The following is a 25,364-nucleotide window of genomic DNA, read 5'->3' on the forward strand; positions in this document are numbered from 1 at the left end:
TTGAAATAAAAAGCATACTTAAATTTTCCTAGTAAAAAATCAAAATCTTGAGATATTTTTGATAGATCATGAAAAGGTTCAGAATATCTAAATTTCACCTCCTCCTTGGTTTGGCTTTGCGTCCAAATTAGTAAGAACTGTATAGACGTATAGGCCCTCCTGCACTTTAATAGAGGAAGCAAAGTTCACTTCTGGGTACAGCTTCTTCTTGAGTGGGCTGAGCATTTCTATCTTCCAAATCCACCCACTCATGAGACCAAATAATTTGACACTTGATCTTGATACTATGATCCTCCTCTTTCTAACTGGTGGTCCCTGATCAGTAGTAAAACAGTTAACATGTTAACATAAGTAACCACTGAGAACATTAATCTCAGACCTGCAGCAACTCAGATGTCCTAACAGATGTCATGGCTTTAGTTCTGTTCCGTTTGCAGTTCCAACGTTTTCTTTGTAATTGTTAGAGCTAGATGCTACAGGAATATGGGAGAACTTTGAAACCATAAACAACATGGAACCAAACAAAGACATCTGCTTAGTTTTCAGAGGATCTGAGGCGACAGCTCTGAAATATGAGCTGCTCCAGCTTATCTTACAAGTAAGATGCTTTCTCCTAGCCACAGACTGTGGTACAGCTATAATTAGACCTCACTTTCACACAGAGAATCCATTTTTCCTTGCATGAGTTTTTAGAGTCAGCTATAAATAATGAGAACTTAATTTACATTTCTGCTGTGAATGTCCACGACTAAAGCCAGTTTGATTGTTCCAATCTGAGCTGACTTCTCAGCTACAACTAGACTAAAATAGCAAGGAAGATATGTCATTAAAATAATTCCACAACTCCACACACTTACCAGAAACACAGCTGATATTAGAATACACTTATATATACATATTAAAATATATATTAATTATATATGCACAAATACAGGCATATACACATATATATAGTCTGATTTATACCAGACTGAGAGAATGAATTTCTTTCTTAGGGCTGTTATCATTCACAACACCTGATAATCAACTGAAAAGAAACTATAGGTAAAACAATTTATGCTGTCTCTTCCAAGTTTGTAAAAAAATGTTGGGTATTTCATGTACAGATTTTGATTTGGGATGTTTGTAGTCTGGGAATTTGAAGCATTAGTGTTAATGACACCTGTGATTAAATGACATGTATAGAGACATGTTTCTGACTTTGAGCTACCTTACAGTTCTCAGGACAACCGTTGCTTCTGACAGCAAAGGTATCAAAATTCATAAAAACTGTGTGCAACACTGCATAATAAAGAACTAAATATTACTGAATTCAGGAAGAAGGATGATAATAGGTTCCACTCACTGAAATGTCCTCAAGTACTCACTCACAAGATCTGTGAATCTAAAACAGCAGGAAGACATTTGTCTGTATATTCAATCATAGAATCATAGAATCATAGAATCAGCCAGGTTGGAAGAGGCCTCCAAGATCATCAAGTCCAACCCTTGATCCACTACCACCATGGTTACTAGACCATGGCACTAAGTGTCACATCCAGTCTCTTTTTAAAAATCTCCAGGGACGAAGAATCCACTAAGAATTCCCTGGGCAGCCCATTCCAATGTCTGACCACCCTCTCTGTAAAGAAGTTCTTTCTAATATCCAACCTAAACCTCCCCTGGCACAACTTGAGACCATGCCCTCTTTTCTTGCTGATAGTTGCCTGGGAAAAGAGACCAACCCCCACCAATCTGACACCTGAACTATACAGAGAGTATTGTCAGTCATCTGTCTCTTATGCAGAGTTGGCTTGCAAATGACATAAATGTGATCAAATAATAGCATTAATCCACAGTGACAACAAGAATGAACCTATTTTTTAAAATAAAAAAATGTGCATGGCACAAGCAGCAAAAGGATCTCCTTTGCAAAAGTGCTGTTTTTTCTACTCTGGCTAATCAATGCTAGTGCACCTGGACCCTGAATATTTATGACAGTGACATACATCTGTTTAATGTTCAGAAATAATTAGATTTTGCTGAAGCGAAGCTAATGAATTCCCCTGGAACTCTGTGGCAAAATAAACAGATGAAAGGTATTAATAAGCATTCTGTGTTCCTTAAAAAAACCCAAGAAACCCAAACAAGAAAACCCTACAACTCTTTTCTTCCAGCACTGATTATACTTTGTATAAAAATCTGTAGTCCGAGATTTTCTGTCCTTACCACTGCAATTTCCCCATTTGCAACACTGCAAAATCCACACATTAATATATCATGCAGTTTCATTTTACCTTTGCCTGCAACTACAGCAGGATGGAGAATACCAGCTTTAATGGAGGGAAACAAGAATAGGAACACTATATAATTAGATACAACACCAAAGGGAACATACATATATAACTTCATAATAAAAACCATGCAGACTAGATAAAATGTATTAATTCAAATAAATTAGAAGCTAAACACTGACAGACTGCTACATGACAAAATTAATATACATGCATTTACAAAATTTTATTGCTCATGCTTGTTAAGATTCCATATTTAAAATAAATGCAGTTTAATGCAACCTTAACACACAGTATCAGAGAAATTGCACTGCATACCAACTCATCTATGATAACAAATGATATCTTTAACTAAGCATAAAAATATGTAAAAACATGCTACCGAAATAGACTTTTTATATTAAGCTGAGCAAAATAATAAAAAAATTCCGTGCAAATTTCCCAGTGGCTTTAAATTACTTTTATTTCATTAAGCTTTCATATTTAATTAAACAACTTCAACAAAAAAACCTGCCAAAATCAAAGCTCTAGAATGCCTGTAAATATAAAAATCAATAGTGATGGGATTTAACAATATACTTGGTAGTTTTTAAATACTATACAATGCCACCAGTTACTTGAGGCCATAGAAGACAAGTTTATTGCAACAGCTTTACAGTTTTTTGCCAGCTCTGTGAAAAAAATTTAGACTCCACAGAAGTTGTTGCATATCTCAAAAGCCAAAAAACTTCCTCTAGTTATAAAGCTGGATCATTTCTGTATTTTTCTCTGTGACCAAAGATGGTCAATGAAGCAGAACAGGTGAATAGACAAAGACCACAAAAAATGTAAAGTTATGTGGAAGTTGAAGCCCAGAAAAGTGAATGTCTTAGAGCTTGTGAGCTTATATCAAAAGAAGGGGCTTTACACCTCTTTTGGGGCTTCCACTTCAGTACAAAACCTTTGCATGTATTTTCTTAAAAACCATTTAACATATTTTATTAGTGCATAACACAGTTAAGAAAGCTCTAGGAAAAAAATCACTAGAGCCTATTTCCTTAGTGAAAGGAAGTAACAGCAGTATTTTTAATACAATATGTAATGTTTTTTTAAATGCAATGGATTTTCCTTATACATACCCATCTTACCTTCATCCATAATTGTTACTGCTTCCTCAGTTATCTGACTTCCTGATCCAACTGAAGTTTGTGCGTTAAAGTAAAACTTGTACCGTGTGCTGTAATTTAAATTTTTTAATATCAAGCTGCTCTCGTTGGCAGGAATTCTTATCTCTACCAAGGGACCCAATTCATGTGTGTTGTTGACTGTTGTTACCAGAAAAAGAAAAAAAAAGTTAGGAAAGTTGCGCATATTGTCATTGTGTTAAAAAAGGCTTTTTTTGGTTTGCATATGTAAAGAGTCTCCTTTGTGTAAAAAGGATCAGTTCAAGGGGCCAAAATTAACAGGGAGATAATTAACAGAGAGATTAACAGGCACTTAAAAAACGTGCCAGTTTTTAAAGTTCAAGTTCCATTCTCATAAATATCTAAATCCAAGGCAACTGAGTTCACATCAGATCATCAGAACTTACACAGAGTTGAAACACTGATCATTAAAGAATTCTGATACTCTAAATTCCTGTAGAAGAAGAAAATACTGAAGTGACTTGTGTCAAACACCAAAGAATAGTGTAATTTGGTAAGTGGAAGAAAGTAAACTTCCTTAATCTGTTCCATGCACACAAAACTCTTAAATTTCCACTGTCACTGCTGACAAATTTCTGGGTTAAGTAAGCAGCTGGGATCCTAAAGAAGTGATTTAATAGCTCTGATATTAGTAAATGGCACATTTATTAGTTTTGCATTTTAAAATTACAATACCATGACAATTGAAACAACAGAAGACAATGTATTTGGACGTCTTTTGATCTGTTTCTGATGATAATTTCTGTGCAGTTAGAATATAGAATTTGTAAGTAGTAGTATCTTGCGTCTAACTTGGATGCCACTTGTATGTAGGACTTCACCTCCATTTTTCTGTGAAGTATGATTTGAAGAAATAAAAGAAAAATGCTAACCTTGTACTTGAGTAAGGAAAGTTTTCCAAATACAACTATCTATATTATCAAAATATATTAATTTTTTTTCAAACTTGACATCTACAATGCAATCATGTCTTTTTTACATTATATATTAACATAATTTATTATATTAACATAATTTTTTCTTCATAAACGGATTACTATTTGGTAGATGTATTGCCTAAGTTACAGTTATATCACAGAATGGTTTGGGTTGAAAAGGACCTTAAAGATCACCCAGGTCCAACTCCCATAATATATTCACAATTAACTTACTTGGCTGAAACTTCAGTATATATGATGTCAAAACACCATTTGGATGGGTAGGTGAACCCCACTCCAGAGTCAGAGAGTCCAATGTTGGGTTAGTAATCTTCAAATAGGAGGGCGAGCTAGGAACTTTTAAGAAGAACATACAGTAAATACAAAGTAGATTAACTTTAAACAGGTCACGAATAATTAAGTCTTAATAATATTACTGTATTGAGACAGATTATTATTTTATGATATCCAAGCTTATGTTTCAGTTTATTCTCTAGCTTTCTCATTTCATACCTCCTTCAGGGGTCTTAAATACTTTGTCTGGGCTTGCTGGTCCTTCTCCTTTACCATTAACAACTCTAACGTTCAGCTTGTAAGAACTATAGGGCTCCAGCCCTGGTAACATTCCAAAAGTCTTGTTTCCCCTGAAAGTCAAGATCTTTTTTTCTACATGCCGCCTACTCCTTCTGGATAGACTCTGCACTTTCCAGTAGTAAACCTAAAGACAAAAAAAAAAATCTACAATGAGTGCTTAGGTGTTATGATTTTCCTTCAAGGACAATGCCACAGGCACCTAGTGCTACAAGGCTGGAACATTGCTGAACTATATATGAATTGCATCAAAGCTGTTGCTCTTATCAGCAAAACTTGGAGCTCACTGAAGAGTCCTCTTATATATCAGGTACTTCAATCTGAATACAATCTCATATAGGAAGAATGTTCTATTTTAACAAATGAAAAAGAGAATGCTTTAGACTGTACTTACTTTGTACCCTTGGAGGTGTCCTCGGACAGTTTTTAGTGGAACTGGGTCCCAATGCACCTTTGCTAATGTGCTGTTAATAACATGAACCTGCACATTGCCTGGAGCAACCATCGGCACTGTGTGGAAAGGATGCAACAAGCACCCAGTTAGAATGAGAAACCACACGAACATATTTTTTCAAACCGAGTCTTTGTATTGTACTCAAAGAATAGATTAAAATGTTCCTATGTTTTCAGGATTAATAATACAGAGTATTATGAAGCCTTATTATCTCCAAATTACTTCCTTTTAATTAAAATAATAACCACTATTCCCTTATCAGTATTTCAGTATGTTAAATACCCATTTAGGTTACACATTTAGTTCTTTTATATTAGTATAACTGAGTCAAACCACAAAACTTACAGTCTTCCCCTGAATGTCCAATCACCTCTGATGGCTCTGGTGCATATCCCAGGTCATTTAAAGCTTGTACTTTTATTTCATAGGGAACAAAAGTTGGTGTACCAGACACAATATATTTAGATACATTTGCAACTATAACAGATGTCCATTCATCATCAACATCCTTCTGGCGCCAACTGACTTTGTACTGAAGTCCCGGTCCATTAGACTGAAAACCTTTTAAAGACTGAAATGAAAAGAAACATCTTTTTAAATATTCTGAAGCATCTGAAAAATCCAAAGTCAAAAAGGAAATATACTGATTTTTTCTTTAGAATTTCACTGAAAATTTACCGCTGTGTTCTGTGACAAAGAAGCACTACTGAAATTTCCAAGTTATGCAATTTAGTTTTTACCAGAGGTCACTTCAGTTGCTTTTCACTATTTAATAAAAATCACACTGAATGGTGATGGTGGCTAATTCTCACTCAACAAGACATTGCGATTTCTGTATATACGTTTTGATTTCAAATATTTCTTTAGAAGTGGAAGAGGAAAAAGCAGACTTATACTGACTCCCTATAAACAGTGTTCCCTAGACAATATTTCTTGCCTGGGATGGGAAACTGAGTTTATATGGCTCTGCTTGAGTTCCCATCATGACGGTAAAGGCACGATAGAGAAAACTTTGATTGAAGTTTTTTACTGTGAAAGTGCATAATGATTTAGTTCATCACAAAAGATGACAGTACAAGTAGGATTCACATTAAAAATTATTCTAAAAATAAGACTCTACTTGAGACAAACCTCAATTTACATCTTTAAGTCTTTCTAAACTGGCAGCAAAACATCCTGTATTACCTAATTATTGGCTTATCTTGAGAAATCACTCAGGAAAATATGGCCCCTTAACTAATTCGTTTTTTCTCAAAAAGCACTCAGCTTTTTCCTGGAAATGAAGACAGGGAAATATCTGAATTTAACTCTTTTTCAAGAATATTTTAACTAAGCAATGTATAGGGTATTCTCATCATTATTTCTCAAAAAATGCTACTCACAGACCTGAAAACAAATGAAACCTCAAAAAGAGATCCAACTTACCTCCCATGTTATTACCAAATTATCAGGTTCTGAGCCTATCCCTTGCACATTAGCAGGATTTTCATCAGGGCCTAAAAATAAAATATTTACATGTGAACAAGAATGACTGCTGTTTGATTCCAAGCAAATTCAATGCTATTCATTGTAGAAATCAATTACTGGTAAGAAGAAATACTTATTTACTTGCAGATTTTGTCAGGTACTGCTCAGATGGTTCACTGGGCTGACTTCTGCCAATCTTATTGACAGCTACCACACGGAATGAGTAGTTGACGTACGGAGACAACTTCAACTGTACTGTTGTCTGAGTTCCAGGAACTTCCGTCTGGTAATGCCATACTCCTGGTTCATGCAGCCCATCTTCATACTCAATTACAAAGTCTACAAACAGAAATTGAATCCAACTTTATGTCAAAACTTGCAACACCTTCCTAGACCAGGGTAGGCATTTCTGAATGAGCTGATCAGAAGGGAGTGCTCTAAACAATGCTTTTAAATATTGTGGAACTGGAAATAAATACATAAACCATAACGCAGATCTGTAATACCAGAAGTACTGCTTAGGTCATCATGGCTGGGCTTCGCGAACGAAGATTTGAGGAGGGCTCTACGCACCTTTGTTACAAGCGCGCTGGTGGCTAAAAAGGTCAATACAAGACAGGCACGTCCGGTTGCAAAAGGCACAGCACTGCTTAGGTAGAAATACAGTAAACACACCCTCACTTTTATCTTTTGGTATTCTCACTAACGCAGGTACCTTTCAGGTAACATGTTATTACAAGAGCTCTCTCTCTAGTACCAAATTTTAATTTAATGGGAACCCTTGAACTATCACAGCACGAAAGAGGGACAAGATTGGAACTTTGATGTAAATTTGGCTGTCAAATATATTGTTCCTAGTTGTATCAAGCAGACAGTATCTAGTACCTGTACAAAATTAATACTCTGAATATTCCATTTTCCCCAATGAAGTTGGCTTAATGAAGAACTATTTAAAGCCAAGAATCAATACTTTAGATGGTTTTTGAGAGCACTTTTCAGTATCTTCAAATTAAGTCTGGGAATGTATGTTCAGAATCAGTTTCTTGAGTTTTCTGTGAGAACATTACAATGATTACTATTAAGACCCTACAAAGTATATAACCTCAGGGATAGATAGGCTTGTAGAGTTCCAAAAAGAAAATCACATTCATTATCAAAGACAAAAGGATGTATTTTTCCAGCTGTGAAACACCCAAAAAACCTTACTGCTCTAAGGTATGAGATATGAATTATGAAAGACTTAGGAGGAATTGTTAGGACACAGTAAATAAATGGGACAAGAATGCACAGTCTGAGTACATTCTATGGAACTTTAAGTTTAGATATATGAAATTTACATAAGCATCAAATATTTGTGTGTTGTGTAACAAGAATCATTCCCTATCTCATGTATAGGTGGAGACAAGAAGACAGAGTATGATTCAGAATACATCCTGTTTGCACTACTAATAAATTCTGATGGGCATCTAGAAATTTCTTTTAGAAGGATACTTACAGCACCACATAGAAATAATTTGCAAGAGTTTGAGGAGCCAAGATGTAAAATAGATAACTAGTACTAATCATAACCTTCTGGCCTTAGGGCTAGCAGATTTCCTTCTGGCCTAAGTAGTAAGAACGAAAAAGAACTGACCCCAAATTACTGTCTGAATTACTGCTGGTGGTGTGTGCTCGGCAATAAAGGTTTTGGGATGGGAGGTCTTCTGGACCAAAGCTTTGCCGAAAAGGTGAGAATATTACATGCTAAAAAAGTTTTGATTACTGCTATTTGCTTCCCTAGTAATTAGCATTCTGTCTGCAACTCTAGTAGAACAATTTATAGGCAACTTTAAGGGAAAAAAATCTATCTGAGCTTTCAGAAAGATTCTACCATGTCAATCATATTACTTGTGTAAAGGGATCACTGGTAATGAAGTGGTATCCTTGAGTCCTGATCTGCACTTTGAAGTGATAGCAGCAGCAGGAAAAATAGGCTTACTCAGGAAGAAAATGCCTTACTTTTCAGGCTCTAAGGGGACCATGCAGCAATATAAATTGCATTATAATTAAAACCAGCATTATTTAGTCAGAGGAGCTCAGTTTCTGATATCAGAGTGCATGCAATATCTCACTCTAGAAAAACTTACACAAGCCAACACCTCTTAGTATTATCTTTTTTCATACACTGTGATCTCATTCCTACAGAAAGACAAGACTTGTGTATTCTGGTCTAGAAATAAAACGAAAATACTAATAAAAGAGCATATGAATAAACCATAACCTAAATAAAATTTAACTATTTACATTAATCTTCTATATATTTTTTAAAGTATATTATTAGTTGATATACATTAGAGAAGTCCGAGAGTGTAAAATTTCAGCAAAATCACTTGGTGTTTCATTAAAATGCAGTCAAAATCTTTGATGTGCTCTGAAATTTGTGAAATTCTGTTTTTTATAAAACTTCCTTTACAAATACCTGATCCTAATGGTTTGTGTTCTGTGTTGATAACAACCAACATCAGATGTTGCAGAGCAACGCCCAGTAAATCAGCCTAACTAACTCATACCAAACATAACATGTACACTGGTCTTGATAACTTGTGGCAGTTACTATCTAAAAAGACACTGCACAAATAAATAATTGCATTAAGTTCCTCATGGGGAAAAAGTTACCCCAGCAAATCTTTCTGATCATATGATTTTTTGGAAAACAAACAGTAACATCTTTGTTCCTTCCTCCTAAATTCCCCCTCCATCCTCTCTGCTCAGTGTAAGCAAGAACGTCTTTCATCATGTTTTACTGGGAAGAGTAACAGCATTTAAGATCAATTTCTGTGTCAAAAACTTATAGACATTTATTTTTCTGTTGCATGGACATGCTTTACTCTTTAACTGTCTGGACTAGAAAAAGAAAGAAAAAGAGAAAAACTATCTGCCTTATATTTTCATGTAGAATAAGCTTCTGTATCAGTAGTGATGGATAATCCCTAAAGATAGTGGTACTGATGCTATTTCAAATTCCCGGGAATTACACAGGAGTTAATGCAAGATGGTAGTAGCTCTCTCCTTCAAGGGCACACAACCAATAAAAAAAGTCTACTCTCTACATATTCATGAGACTGGACCTTGTCAGACAGACCTCATATATGCATTAACTTCTATGTTATCTAGTACAGGTTTTTTGAATAAAAAGGCCCAGCTTTTTTGGGCAGTAAATAAGTCTTTCTGCTTGGCTGTACAGTAGAGGATATTAAGTGACTTTTTGTAATGTAATTAAATGGCAGCTGCAGAGAATTCATTTAACATTTTCCATGCTTCACACAAAATTTATCTCAGAAATCTTTGGAATTTGAAAACAGTTAAGATACTGCTGTCAATGTAGTATAGTCGATACAAACAAACATACGTGTAATGGGACTGTTGTTTTCATCTCCTGGTATCCATGAAAGTTCAATGCTTCTTTCTAGCTGACCTGTCAATTCCAAGTCAAAGGGTGGATTTGGCCGAGCTATAAATCAAATGGACACAAAGTAAATAATCACATCAGAATATGTAGTTTTATATTTTAAAAAAATCCTTACAGTCCAATCAAAAGAATTCCACAAATACAGCAGTGCATATCTACTCACTTATGTAAGTGGGACTTAATGACCATTAGCATGCAATTGTTAGAAAACAAATGAAAAAGGGAGAACTGATGTAACCTGAAAACTTCTATACATTAACAAGAATCTGTATTTATTTTTACCTATGTCTGAGTGCACTTTGATAAAAATGTGATGAGATGCAAGGAATTGTGAAATGCATGTTTAGTTTATCTTTGAATGATTATGGGTGGTTACCTAGTGTAGTAGAAATATCTAACAAAACATGGAAAATAAAGAAGTATTCACATCAAAGAAGCTTTTCTAGAAGCACTACAAACATTTTTTTGTGTGAATTCAATCAAGAATAATTCAAATAGAAACTAATTGCAAGTTACTGACTCATTTTTTTTTGCTGTTCTTTTAAAAGTCCAGACATACCATGCAATCTGTTACTATGCATCCTTATAATGCATAAAGATGTAACTGTCCATTCCAAATTTCCAAAGGTAATTCATTATACGATTTTTTACACAAAAATCAAGACTAATGAGTAGGTTCATTTAAGAATACATAAGCATTTTCATTGAATGTGATAAGATTTACATAAAAGTGCTTATGACCCTTATACCTTAAAGTGTTTTAGCATTTGCACTTGAAAACCTAAATTCAGAAAACATGCTATAAAATTAAAGGCTTTATACCATCAAATTCAAGACTGTATCTGACTGACAGATTTTTTTTTTAATTTCAACTTTATTTTTAAAATCTTAGCAATTTCATTGATTGTAAGACAAACTGGTCAATATGGTCATATTCATCTTATGAGTGGATTTACCCATGAGAAAAACATTGTCATACTATAACCAACTTTAATTATAAATAATTTATTTCTGAAAACCACTTATTCCCTAAAATACAAAGCAACCTGCACTGTAAAATTCCAAAGTCCAGTACTCTAGTAATGAAGCAGTTGGTAAAACGGGATGAAACCACACAAACAGACACAGACACACACAGAGGAAAAGGGGAAAAAAATGTTGCACTTCGCAGTAGGCAAATCAGAAATATATCTGTCAGACGATGTAGATAGAGAACTTGGTATTAGTTTACCGTAAATGATAGCTGGAGTTGGGGGAGCAGCTGAAAAGGACATTAATATAAAGGATTTAATCAGTTAGTAGCCAAAGAAACAGAATACTGTAGGTAGTTAAAGACTACAGTTATTAGAGACAAAGAAAAGTTAACTTATTTAGATAAATGGTTATTTTAAAATAATGCATTGATAATTTTTCACTGAAAAGCTATAAAACTATTCTTGAATGTTTTATTCATTTTTTAAAGAAGGATAGATAAAAAATAAATAAGTAAGCAATCTTATAAAAACTTTTAAATAAGTACTAGTTGCTTGGCTTAGATCATTCCTAGATAGGCATAAGATCACAGAAGAAATTTAAAACACAAACATACTTGACTTTGAGTCTCAGCTTGAACTCAGGTACGAATCGTTCAGCACATCTACTTAAAACTTTCTTACAAATTGGAGAAGGTGCAAAGTAATATATTCTGCAATAATCTCAAATCATAAAAACTTAACAGAGAACTAAGGTAAAAATGAAATCCTTGGGAAGTCATACAACCAAGTATACTTAGTCCTTCTGAACTATAATTTAGTTGTGAAAGAGATTTCTGAGATAACATGCTCCCAATTCAAGAAAGACATGGAGCTGTTGGAATGAGTCCAGAGGGGAGACAGTAAGTTGATTATGGGCTGGAGCACCTCTCCCATGAAAGCAGGCTGAGAGAGTTGGGGCTGTTCAGCCTGGAGAAAAGAAGGCAGACTCCCAGTACGTAAAGGGGGCTACAAGAGAGCTGGAGAGGGACTTTGCACAAGGGTCTATAGCAACAGGACAACAGGCCTATAGCAACAGGACAGCTCCCTGGCTGAAGGAGAGTGAGTTTAGATTAGGTATTAGTAAGAATTTTTTCCTGTGAGCGTGGTGAGACACTGGAACAGGTTGCCCAGAGAGGTTCTGTGGAAGGTGTCCCTGCGCAAGGCAGGGGTGTTGGAACTAGATGATCTTTAAGGTCCCTTCCAACCCAAACCATTCTGCGATTCTTATATGTTTATGAACAAATACTCTGCTAGCTAAAATGTGGTCAAAATAAAAACCTATACAGTGCGAAAGCAAATGTGCCCTGCAATTACTGGACCCTTTTGTAAATAGCTGATTCAAAGGCAAACTTTAGGGTAAGAATACATTTTTTAAAAGCTGAAACGTGTTTACACATAGGTGGCATTTCCTTTGCCCTGACCTAGAAATCAAAACTATGCGCTTTTCACTTTAAATCTAATGCTGTTTTTAATACTTAACAGTAATTAAACACAGTTCTGCTATCATAAAGTTTGAGAGTATTCTTACCAACAACAGTAAGCACAGCACTTGCTGAAACACTGTCCAGAGTAGTATTAACTATGCAAGTGTATGTTCCATCATCTTTATCAGTTACATTCATAATGGTCAAGTTGTCTTTACCAACTAGAAACCTGTAAATACAATAGATTCAGCCACTGATTTTTCAATAACTGGCAGTGTTATAATAAACTTGCATAAGACATTATCTGATCCCATATGTGTGTACCGCAGCACACACCTAAACAGCAAGGTAAGCTAAGGGACAATGTAACCTTTCATTTTCTGCATTGCTCTTGACCATTTTCCCACAGTAACTGTCTATCCTGATGTGCTTTTCTTTCCAAATATACTCAAACAACTTTTAAATATATGTGATCTAGAGCAAAATAGTCTTCCATTATCTGTTTTGACTTCTTATATCAATTCTCTTCTCCTTACACTTAATATACATGGACAGTGAGCACATTTTTATAAATGATTAAATCTCATTTTATTTTTAATTCTATCTTAATATTTTCATCACACTAGGTAAGTCCTTGAGTCAGCAAATATGATATTTATCAGTTATGATATTTATCAGTCTTCCTTGGAAAATGTCAATAGGTCAATATGTTCCATTCAGAGATCAGGAAAAGAAGCAGACAAAAGGACCACCTAGAAAATAAAAAATAAAGGAAAACTATTTGGTCCATACCTTTCATCATCTGGAAGTTCATCATTGTCCTTCAACCATATAACTGTTGGTAGTAAGGTAGAATCATGTTTTATTATACACTCAAATGAAACTTGGCCATATCTCTGAACCACTTTGTATTCTGGCTGTTTAATTATCATTGTTGGATCTGAAATTTAGAATTAATATTAGATATTCAGAAAGTCTGAAATTCTGTACTAATCAGTGATGAATGAATGATTAATTTCTTACCTTTAATTTCCAAGTGCACCTCATTTTGTATCTTTCCTAATTCATTCCTTGCTACACATGTGTATGTACCAGTACTATCTTTCTGAGCCACCGGAATTTCCAAGGTTCCATTATCATGGAAAACGTATTCATTTCCACGCAAGATGCTACCTTTCACTCCCTTAAACCTTTATGTAAAAAGTAATATCATTATCCAGCATCAAAGTTAAATTCTATAGTATTTTATTATCAGAAAATGCAAACTTAGGACTGCCACGTTAGAAAACACAGACAGAATCACATAAAGAAATTTAAACTTGACTCTGTGGGGATAACTTAACTGCTATTACATTAAGTATATGTAATATTGTATTAGCAAACTGTAATCAGCATGTATTTTAAAATACACTATTTTAAAAATGTAAATAGAGTTTAAATAGTTTTAAAGCTTCAAATGTTTGTCTCCATAGATATGAACAGCTCATTTTCCACATCTCAAGCATAGCTACAGCTTACCATTCAATTTCAGGCTTAGGTGACCCAAAATAAGCACAGTCTAGCAATGCAGGACTATCTGCGATGACTTGATACAGCTTATTAGCAGGAGTTAGAATTCTTGGTGGCTCAGCTGAAAAGACAAAGATATCTGGATATAGATACAAAGATATGAATACAAAATCCAAAGACATCAAGACTGGCCTAAAGAACATCCTTCTCTGAAGTGACTTCTGGTCTCAGTCAAGATCCAAATATATTCTACTGGCACTAGCCTGAGGAGAAGCTAACAAAGGGGAATTATCTTGTGAAAAACAAACGTTTCTTGCCTGTTTACAAGTCACAGTGGTGGGTAGCAAAGGTAATGATTAAAATTGGAAAATTTAAATCAGTAAAGACTTCAAGAAGATAATCTCCTGGGAATAGAGTGAACTATATAATCCAAACAAAGCTGCAGGCAGAAAGAAACTAGGATATATTTTTGGTGCAATACCTACATTTTGTTTCTTTGAAAAGACAGTGTCTCAATCAACAGGTCTGCCAGTTCCTGCAGGAGAGTTGTTAGAGGCCCAGAATTTTGTTACTAGCTTTGTTAAATTCAGTGTGAATTAGAGAGGCCACAACATCTTGTAACCGGAAACATATTCTTGGGAGGCCTTCAAGAAAAATGCATAATCATGTCCCCTTGCAACAGTAATTTAGAGATTCATCTATTCAACTGATGTGAAATATCCACACTCAATGAAACTGTATTGAAACATACTAACTTAAGGAATACTAATTCCAGCCTTATTTGTTACACTTCCATTTGCCTGATTTACATAACAAGAAAAAAAAAAAGAGAGAGAGAGAAAATTTCTTCCAAGTTTTCTCCAGCTTTCACAACTATCCTTCTTACTCAGGTACAGTGAAAGTGAAACTCAGGAATACCCTAGAAAAACCAGGTATGTATACACTTGCTTTTTACAGGGGTCAGGAAATATATTGATTCTTACTAAAGACCTCAAGCAAGGCTTGAGCACAGTGCCTGTGTAGTAGCAGGAGACAACTAAATAACTAAGAAAACTGACAAATAAAAAATCTGTTTCTTACCCAGAACATTCACAAATGCATTTGCTAGCAAGTATCCATATTCATTAGAAGCATTGCACTGATAGACAGCACTTGATCTTTCTTGCACGTGGGAGAAAATAATGGTGTCACCATCTACCTTTCTGCTAGGATCTTCTGGGGCAACTGTTGGTGTAAAGAAAAAGAATTATTGCTTTTCCTAAACTGTTCTTGGATTGTAATATTCATACTTCTGAAGAGAAGAATCTGAAAGACCAATATGCCCTTTATCTTTTTTTCCTGAGTGGCTGCTCACTGGTAAAGATGTGAATTTTAATACCGTAAAGGAAGTTCTTCCAATTCTACAATATTAACTCAGGATGGTAGAGTTCTCATTTTTGGAGAGTTTTTTTGTTTTTTTGTTTTACAAAGAAGTGAAGATGAGATTGTATTTTACATGCAATATAGAGGAAAAATACAGATATGACAAGATTCAGGTAAATACAGACAATATCTAGAAAAATATGGAAGTATTTCTGAATGTCAAAAAAAATGCTGATAGAATGACACAGTCCTCTATGACTTTAAAGTTTCAAATCAATTGTTATACCATAAATAATTCTCCAAATATAAAAATAGCCATACTCAGTTGAAAACTATCTCAGAGTAAAGCATAAGCAATTGCTTCCCACAAAATCAAGAAACCGTCTTCACAAGAGCATAGTTAGTAATTCAGCAGATGGCACTCTTTCCCTTATGTAAGAATTATACATTGCCATTTCCTTGACTGTTCTGGAGTAGTCTGAGCTGTCAAACAGCTCTTGCATCCCAGAAGCATGGAGGACATAACTGAAAATAAAATTCTAAGATAATACTGAAGAATAATAGCTATCAGTTATGATCCAAATGGATGGAGTTAGAGAGGTACAATGGAGAAAAAATTTAGCTTGTAACAATAAAAATGCACAAACTATAGTTTAATATTTTATGAAAATATTAAGTAAAAGCAGATTATATTATTAATGTATTAAAAAGCAGATGTATTATTATTGAAAATTAATAGTAAAATTAATGCTGTTCTTAGATGAAAAACAAATGTATATATCCTAGTTTGGACGCATCATCAAAATTAACGCCCATATTGAAGCTTCAGAAAATAAGCTTGTGGAAGGCAATTTCATATAAAAAAATTTCTCATTTATTTGGACTCATAGAAAAGATCAAGCAACTAAATTAACATCAATTTTCCAAAAGTGACAGGACCTTTCTATTCAGACAACGCCTTAGTACTTACTTAGTAAAGAAAATGGAAAAATTTCTCCTGCATTTTCTTTAAGTATCTACTACTAAATTCTCTACAAGAGAAGAAACCAGACAAAGAGGACCACAGTTCTGTGCTTCTGCTTAAGGGTATTTCCATGATGAGCGAACTTTAAGGCCATTTTTCATGTAAAGTAATTACATCAATTTCCAAAGAGTTGCCCCGAGAACAGTTTTCAACTCTGTTTTTCCCTCTGGTCTTCCATCGCTCCAAGTTCGAATCAACATCACAAAGTCAAATATTTCGGAAAGAAAAAAAAGGTACCACTGGGATTTTAAATGCTTATTCTCTGGACTTCTGGATTGCTGGCACTTATTTTTCATCTCTTTTGCTTTGCTTCCTATTGTGTTCCATGTCTCACATTGCTTCCTATTCTATGTAAATGCCATTTTCATTAAAAGATTCATGGGTTGAAAACAGACAAAGCAGGTGAGTTGCCCAGCAGGCAGGCCAGCCAGCTGTGAGAAATGGTCTGTTTCTGCATACAAATCACAGTTAAATAGAAAATAGGCACAACTGCCCTCCCAGGAGGATGGAGATCTGCCCACAGCCATTCCAATCATGGTTACTTCCTGCCCTAGGCTCTGTGCTTCCCTCCACTCATACCCTTTGAATCCTGCAGCACTTTTTGCACACAGAAAGGTCTTTGATGGGTGCACAGACTGACCCCCTCACACACACTCTCATACATCTATGTATCTATATCAAGCCTTACAGGCTGATGGCAGGGCCAATCCAAAGAGATGGAAGCCATTAATTCAACTCTCTATGACTGAAGAAGGAACTGGGTTATAAAAGAATGATCTAACCATTAAATTATTATATAAAAAGAGGGGTAGCATCTTCCCACTGCTGTATTTAAGGAAAAAAAGAGATATCCCTTTTCAGCTATCTGAAGGAAAGGAGGAAGGTACTTGTTCTCAGAAAACAGCTTCAAGCTGTCCATCCCAAGAGGAAAGAAAACAGGAAAGTGTCAGGTTAGTCTGTGCTTCCTTTTAACTGGTCTAGCCACTTGCATGCTGCAGGGCATTGATTCAAAAGCTCCCTGTTGAGACTGGCATCTAGTCAACAGCCTGTCTTCTGACATGCCTCATCCTCCCACGCAACACAAACAGAACCTACAAGCCTTTGCCCGTGTATTATACTGTGTTTCGCAGGGCCAGGCCATACAAGTTAGATGCTGTATCATTTAGCATTTTTAATGATCTTAAACACTGCTGCACACACAGCACACAGAATCACTGAGGTCAGAAGGGACCTGTATTGGTCATCTGGCCCAAACCCCATCTTAATCAGGGCCACCTAGAGCCAGTTGCCCAGAACTGTGTCCAGATGGGGACAGGATCACCTCCCCTGACCTGCTGGAAATACTTTGTCTAATGTAGCCAAGGATAACTTGAGCCTCTTTGCCGCAAAGGCACATTGCTGGCTCATGGTCAACTTGGTGTCCACCAGGATGCCCCAGTCTTTTTCTGTTAAGCCACTATCTAGTTGGATTCTCCCCAGCATGTACTGGCACTAGGGTTGTTCCTCCCCACTTGCAGGACTTTTCCCTTCAGTTTGCTGAACTTCATGAGTTTCTTGTCAGCCCATTTTTCCAGCCTGAAGAGGTCCCTCTGAATGGTAGTATATCAGCCTCTGGTATATCAGCCACTCCTCCCACTTTCGTGTCATCAGCAAACTTACTGAGGGTACACTCTGCCTCATCATCCGGATCATTAATGAAGACATTAAACAAGACAGACCTCTGGGGTATACCACTAGTTACTGGCCTCCAGCTGGACTTTGTGCCACTGATGACCTTCTCTGGGCCTGGCCATTCAACCATTTTTCTATCCAGCCCATACATCAACAGCTTGTCTACGGGCATCTAACGGGAGACAGTGTCAAAGGCCTCACTAAAGTCTAGGTAGACATTATCCACAACTCTTACCCCCACCTACCCAGCCAGTCACTTCATCATAGAAATGTGTCAAGTTGGTCAAGTATGACTTCCCCTTGGTGAAGCCATGCTAACTACTCCTGACGGTTTTCTTGTTCCTAATGTGACTGGAAATAGTTTCCAAACTTAGCTGCTCCTTCACTTTTCCAGGGATCAAAGTGAAGGTGACCAGCTTGTAGTTCTCTGGGTTCTCCTACTTGCTCTTCTTGAAGATAGGAGTAACACTTGCTTTCCTCCTGTCTTCGGGCACTTCTCCAGTTACCATGATCAATCTAAGATTATCCAGAGCGTCCTTTCAATGACATATGCCAGCTTAGTCAGCATTTGTGGGTGCATCCCATTAGGGCTCATGGACTTACATAAGTCCAGTTAGCCTAAGTATCCCATGACCTGATCCTTTTCCACTGAGGGTAAAGCTTATTCAAGTCTTTTTCCCTGGTCTGTGGAACCTGAGATTCCCAAAGGCCAGTCTTGCTAGTAAATAAAGAGCGAGGCAAAATAGCCATGTAGTACTTCAGCCCTTTCCATAATCCAGCCTTTTTTTTTCCTTTTCCTTTTTTTTCTTTTTTCCTAGGGAAAAAAGAGCATAGGGCCACTCAAGCACTGCTTGTTTGCCTGTAAGAGTATTCTGGTCACATTACAGGATAGCTGCACAAAAAAGGCATGATAGCCAAATCTGAATTTGGTACTGATAGTCAAACTACGTAATACTTAAAATGGGTATATGAATGATGAGGATTTGCTATAAGAGTTCTGCTGCTGTAACAGGACAGTTAAGCACGTGCCCTGTAACAGCTAACATTTGCTCCCAATAACATGGAGTCAGGTAAGAATTGTGTTAGTAAGCGACAAGTTTGTGCATTCATGTAACATTTAAGATACTTAAGAGTGAACTTACGTGATAATCTTTGTATTGCATTCTAACTATAAGTGTAGTAAATAGTACTGATCGCCAACCCATCTGTACTTATTAAATATTTTATATACTTAAATTTACTGATTAGAACTCAATAAACTACTGTATCAGATCTGAGTGATCTTCTCCTGCAGTACATTTTTATACTGAACATTTGTTATCGTAGTTCTAGTATTACTACAATTCTTTCCTTAAGTTTATGCACAAACAAAAGGGAATGTAAATCAGAGTGTGAGATTAGCAATGGCTCTTAAGCCATGATTTTTAACAACTCTAACTTCAGAGATAGCTTTGAAGACGCTGTTACTGTGGAAATATATAAAGAAAGCAAATAGAGAAGTTTAGGTGCTTTTTTCCCCGCTATGAGTATAGTAACATATGGTCCTTTTATAGTGATACTCATGCTTGTCACCTTCTGAGAGGATCATCAGGGTCATTTGTATTATAGTAACTTTTGCTAGAAGTATCCTATTGTTGTTCACCAGCTTATTCTTCCAAAAATTCACATTCATTAGTAATTTATGAATATACTAATCAATTTCAAAACTAGAAAAGTCTTTCTGGGGTTAAAACTACCTATAACTGAATGACTGAAATGGCAAAGAATGCTCTTTTCCTTTTCTTACCAATCCCATGCTTCTCAGCAAAGTTTCTGATTTCTGAGTTTCTGATTCTGGTAGTTCTATTATCTCCAAAGGGACTGCATTACCTGCACTAATTATGACCATCCTTTGACTATCTTGTGCAAAATTAAAGAAAAACTGATTATCAAAGGTTTTTATAACTGCTGCAGTTCCTAGGCCAGATGCACAGTTCCAACATAATGACAGCAGAAGCAGCGGATAGATGTCTGCCCTGGCAGTACTGTCCTGTTTGAGACTGAACTTCTTAGGGCACCCCACTCCAGCAAATTTCTCTTCACCCACCCATGGCTGCCATGAACAGCCAGTATATGCAGTGTGTGTGTATACTCAGAGAAAACACAATGGATGACAAATCTCTGAGCCAGGAATTATCAAGGCCTTTCATGAAGGAAATCTAAAGGCTAATGTTTCTCCCTTAAATTCAATATGAGTACCAACGGAGACTAACTCAAATCTAGAAATTCAATTTGAAATGTGATATAAACAAGAGAAGAACATGTTGAAAGATGATAAAGAGTGACTTTGAGTGCACTACTTTGTATAAATCTAGGTGTTTGTATCTAATAATTAATAGCTCATCATGAACTATAAACCACTGAACCGATAAATTAGTCTTTTGTACAGTATTTGCAATGCCTTTCTGAAGTCCAATTATGAAAGTGCTTCCCCTTCCCAATTAATCTGGGTTGTTACTTTCTTAAAAGTTGAGATACTTTATGCATGGTTTCCCTTTTGTAAAACCATGCTGAATATCTAAGCAGTAAGACACAATGGATCACGTAGCAGTATAAATAATGCAGATCTTGAGTGTTAATTGAAGCATGAGGCATGGCAGTCATGGCCTGAACTTTCAATTGCTATTTGCCAAAGTAATTCCAATTGACCTCAACAGGACGGTGCACGTGAGTTCAAAATAGTCCTGTTGGTAAACATTGAGAGGTTAGGTTAGGTCCTTATCAGTCCAGTAAGTCTGAAGCAGCTTTTTTTTTTTTTTCCGAAATGTTGGTGTTTTTCTTTTCAGCATTATTGTTGAAGAAAATTAATTAAAATATTTTAGATAAACCTAAAAATCTTCCTCTAAAAATATTGGTTTACTCAGATTATTATAATCTTGAACAAAATTTACCATTGCAATTTTGTTTCATAGGTACTTAATACACACTACATTTTTCTTTATTTTTCCCTTTCCCCCATTGATATTTAAGCCTCAGTCTTTGACTGAGATATGGACGAATGGTTCTTTCTTCAACATTCCCCCTTCCTTGTCTGACTCTATTATGAAAAAACAAAACCGGAAGAATTAAGTATCTCCCAGCTGTGCTTTCTGACAGAAAATTAAAGTATTGCAAACAGATTACTAGGCCACAGGAGGCACATTGTGGGATATATGATGACAGCAGGGCTTTGAAATTCAAATGTAGCTCTTTTTCTTTGAAATCTTGCCATGGGTGTAGCTCTCTTAGCACTGCCCTGAAGCTGAAACAGCTGCTTTAGTTTCCTTTTACAGTGATTTACTAATCATTCAGTTGGAAGACGAGGGGCTCAATTCTATAATTTATTAACAAGTGAACAAAAAGGCCCACTGTACTTGGGAGTTTCCAGAACAGCTTTTGATAATTCAGAATAAGAAATAATCACAAGAATTTTAAGAACTGCACTTTCTGCGACTATGATGCTTCTCTTAGATGTGCTGACAGATGCACTGTACTGGAGCATCCAATCATCTTGCACTTAAAGATTTAAGGTGGATAAAACTTCAGCTTTTCTCAGCAGTGAAAGTGACCTTTCTCATAAGGCTGAGCTACTCACTTGTTTATTTCCAGTCTTCTTTCCTTTTTTTTTCCCCCTACTGAGTTTGAGTGGGTAATTTAATTAAAGTCTTTAATTTTTATTGAGTTCCCTTCAACAAGACTCTGTGTACTGATTCCTCAAGGCCAGCCAGCCAATATACGCTGCCCTTGTATTTGGAAAATTTGGTGGCATCCTGCAGCTGCTTCTGAAAACCCCGATTTTACTGCTACCCTGCAAGAATGCAGAACACATCACTGCTTTTCTGGAAAATATACTTGTCTGTCATTTGAACAGCATGTCCTACAGCTTTGACAAGGAAGTAGTGCAAGGCAAAGGTGACTCTCACAGCCAGGTGAAAAGGATTTTACTAGTCAGGAGGTCTGAAATAAGTTAAAACTACCGGGAAAGCAGGATAAAAATCTCCTCCAAACAAACAAACAAAAAGTGAATGGTAAATATGTAGAAAACAGCAAAGGAAGAGGAGAACACCAAAAATCCAGAAAGGAAAGTGAAAGACAGGTACTGAACTTCTGTGATAAGGCATACACTATGATATATTTATGTATAAATATACACAATACAAAACTACATTGCTACTTTCCTGTTTTCCTGTCAAACCACTGTTTGATGAGGTGGTTAATGTCAGCTTACGTGACGTATTTAACCAATGGAAACTTGTCATTTTAAATCTCAGGCTAGAGATCTCAACTTACATTTAATTAGGATTCATGAAACAGGTTATTTGCTAAATAACCAATTAAATTTAATCTCACTTGTATACCAAATACTTCAAATGTATCTATTGAGGGTTCTCATTTACCTGTTGCTATTTCCTAGATTTGACTGTAGACGATCCTTCTCCATGTCCCAAACTGGGTGACATTGCTTCATCAACAGACTTAACTCCTAAACTTCTGAAAGTGACACTGTCATACTTTAAACAGGTAAGCAGAGACTACTATTTTAGAGTACATTGTCTCTCATGAGCCAACAGGGCAGTCTGTTTTTATACTAATGTTCTGTGAATGAGGAAGGGTAAAGCTAGAAGAACCAAGCGTGACTTTGCGGCACAGGGCATCCTGAGTGCACACCCTGCAGTGTCCTCCAGCAAGTCCTTCCCAAGTAAAGTTGTGCTATATATAGTGGCTACCTTGTGTTTGTCATACAGCATTGCCCGTGTAAGGACAATTAAGTGACTCAATTATCAATTCAGGCCTCCTTTTTGTATCCATGTACACAGAAACAGCCGTTCCACTGCCTTAGGGGTTCCTTTTCTTTGACACCTTCTTGGCACAAGCTGTTTGCCAGGTAGTTGCTGACACATTCAGTCAGTTTTGCTGCTGCAGCTTCTTAGTAATGAAGCCTGGAAGGCTCAAACATATGCTAAGCTGCAAATCCTGCAGTGTACTGCAAATCCTGCAAATCCTACAAGTGCTCTGTATATCCACAAATGTGAGGACTTGATCTTTTATGTCACATTCAGGACTCCTAGACAACATTAGAGTTGCAGTGGGCACCAAAGGAGCGATCTAGCAGACATGACTGCCACACAAACACATAAGTAAAAATTACACCCCAGCAATGGCTTTGTGAAAAGGACAAATGTCACAGCTTTGTTACTACCACCTGAACTCCACAAAGATACTTACCAGCAGAACACTAGACAGATCAAAATGGGGTATGCTTATACATTTTAGTGCTCTCAAACACGTTAGGGGCACATTTTGTTGTTCCACTTTCATGAACCACAGTATTTTTACCACATATTTTATAATTTAGTATTACCTGTCGGGCAAAAACTACTCATATACAGGCTCTTCACTTATATTTGAAAAACCTCATATATTCCTCATATTTTCTTATTCATGCTCCTGTAAGGTAATTAAGAATCTTACTTGCTATGGGAACGCCATTTGCTAACCAGCTTATACTAGGCTTTGGGTTGCCATTAGCTCTGCAGATCAATGTCCCATCTTCTCCAGGAGACAAGACCAAGTTTCTGGGTGCTGTTATCCAGTATGGGGCAGCTGGTTTTAAGAAGAGAAAGACAGCAATCATTTTCCAAAATTATGTACAGACAGTCATAAAGACAGTAACCAGAAGATAATTCAAACAAGGTATGTGTAGATACAGACTTACACCTATACTGTCACTTTATATACATATGTACCTATATCTCTCTCTATGTGATACCCAAGGACTAACTGGTAGATTATACATTGGCTAAACTGAGCTATTCACTACCTATTGCATTAAAATTCTGATACAAACAACAAGGGTTGTCTTTCACTTAGGGTTGCCTGCTTTGAATCTAACTTGCCTTTCCTGAAGCAAGCAAAATTTATCTGAGTATGGCATCTGCAGAGACTGCAGTGGTATTTTGATTAATTTCAGAGATATCCATGCTCACAATAGTTAGGCTGTTAGAAATGAATTTAGGTTTGACTATACAAAAAGATTTCGTGTCAAGGGTGAAATTTAGAAATGGAAAAACCCTTGGTCTCACTAAATTCAATGGATGATTGCAGTGGGGTCAGATGTTTACCTGAGAAAGATGAAAACACATTGAGGTCAGAATGGGTGGAACACTGCCCGTAATAAAAGATATCCAACTATTTCTCCATTCTTTTTACAATAAATAACCACAAAGAGCATATGTTATTGCATCTTGCAATTAAATTTCAGACTTTGGATTGAGGGACAGATGCAAACAGAAAATGAAACTTCTCTTAAAAAGGAGGTTTGATGTGGTCATAAAATGATGCTGATCTACAACACAGTAAAGGGCTATTTAGCATGCAAAGTAAGCACTACAACTGATTATTTCAATGACTAATTAGCTGCCATTACAGGTTTTTGTTTCATGGTATTCACAACATACTTACAATTCCTGTTTAGACAAACATTGTAAATGATTTTAGAACTAGTAAGGTATCATTTTGAGTAAAAAACCATGAAGATAGAAACTCAGAAATGTCAGTTAAGAGAGAAAAAGGAAGAATATAAGACTGTAAGATGATAGTAAAATAAAAAAGAAAGAATCTGGGCTATATGAATGGTGTGCAGAAAAAAAAATGGAGAAATTAAGAAAGAGATGATGAAGAGGGATGGGGAGAAAAATATAAAAACAAGAGAAAGAAGTAGTCTAATGACAGAAAATCAAAGGATCTAAAATAAATGTAGTACTGGTGCAAACTAATGAATTATCTTACTACTGTTACAGTACAATAACAATTTAGTCTGATGCTTTATAAAAGAACATTAAAAAATGAAAAAGAGATTAGAGATAGTCCTTCCAGTACTAGAATTCAGATGGTTTAATGATTGTTTCCTCAGGGTATTTTTTAACCATTATCATTTATCCTTTCAGGTGTACTTCATCCTAGAAAGCCCACTTCAGTCTTGTATTCTGTATATTTGACAATATTACAT

The 25,364-nt window shown here is 36.0% G+C and overlaps 1 protein-coding gene across 50 annotated transcripts in view; it reads right to left on the reverse strand.

Annotated features, from left to right (window-relative positions):
- Positions 1-25,364, reverse strand: part of NRCAM (neuronal cell adhesion molecule) — a 152,184-nt gene that overhangs the window by 26,610 nt on the left and 100,210 nt on the right. For 15 of the 50 annotated variants that reach the window (XM_039385388.1, XM_027710861.2, XM_039385391.1 and 12 more), the window contains 16 exons: positions 23,828-23,959; positions 15,361-15,504; positions 14,290-14,401; positions 13,795-13,961; positions 13,564-13,711; positions 12,876-13,000; positions 11,566-11,595; positions 10,275-10,376; positions 7,028-7,225; positions 6,845-6,915; positions 5,765-5,990; positions 5,360-5,475; positions 4,888-5,092; positions 4,609-4,731; positions 3,392-3,577; positions 2,277-2,312 (listed from right to left, as the gene is read on the reverse strand). In XM_039385388.1, the coding sequence (XP_039241322.1) occupies positions 2,277-2,312; positions 3,392-3,577; positions 4,609-4,731; positions 4,888-5,092; positions 5,360-5,475; positions 5,765-5,990; positions 6,845-6,915; positions 7,028-7,225; positions 10,275-10,376; positions 11,566-11,595; positions 12,876-13,000; positions 13,564-13,711; positions 13,795-13,961; positions 14,290-14,401; positions 15,361-15,504; positions 23,828-23,959 (2,121 nt within the window). The remainder of the gene's footprint in view (positions 1-2,276; positions 2,313-3,391; positions 3,578-4,608; positions 4,732-4,887; positions 5,093-5,359; positions 5,476-5,764; positions 5,991-6,844; positions 6,916-7,027; positions 7,226-10,274; positions 10,377-11,565; positions 11,596-12,875; positions 13,001-13,563; positions 13,712-13,794; positions 13,962-14,289; positions 14,402-15,360; positions 15,505-23,827; positions 23,960-25,364) is intronic. The other 35 variants (XM_039385397.1, XM_039385389.1, XM_039385401.1 and 32 more) reach the window with 6 other exon arrangements.

Source organism: Pipra filicauda, unplaced genomic scaffold (assembly GCF_003945595.2).
Source record: "Pipra filicauda isolate LSUMZ 115617 unplaced genomic scaffold, ASM394559v2 scaffold40_size4127951_pilon, whole genome shotgun sequence".
NCBI lineage: Eukaryota > Metazoa > Chordata > Aves > Passeriformes > Pipridae > Pipra > Pipra filicauda.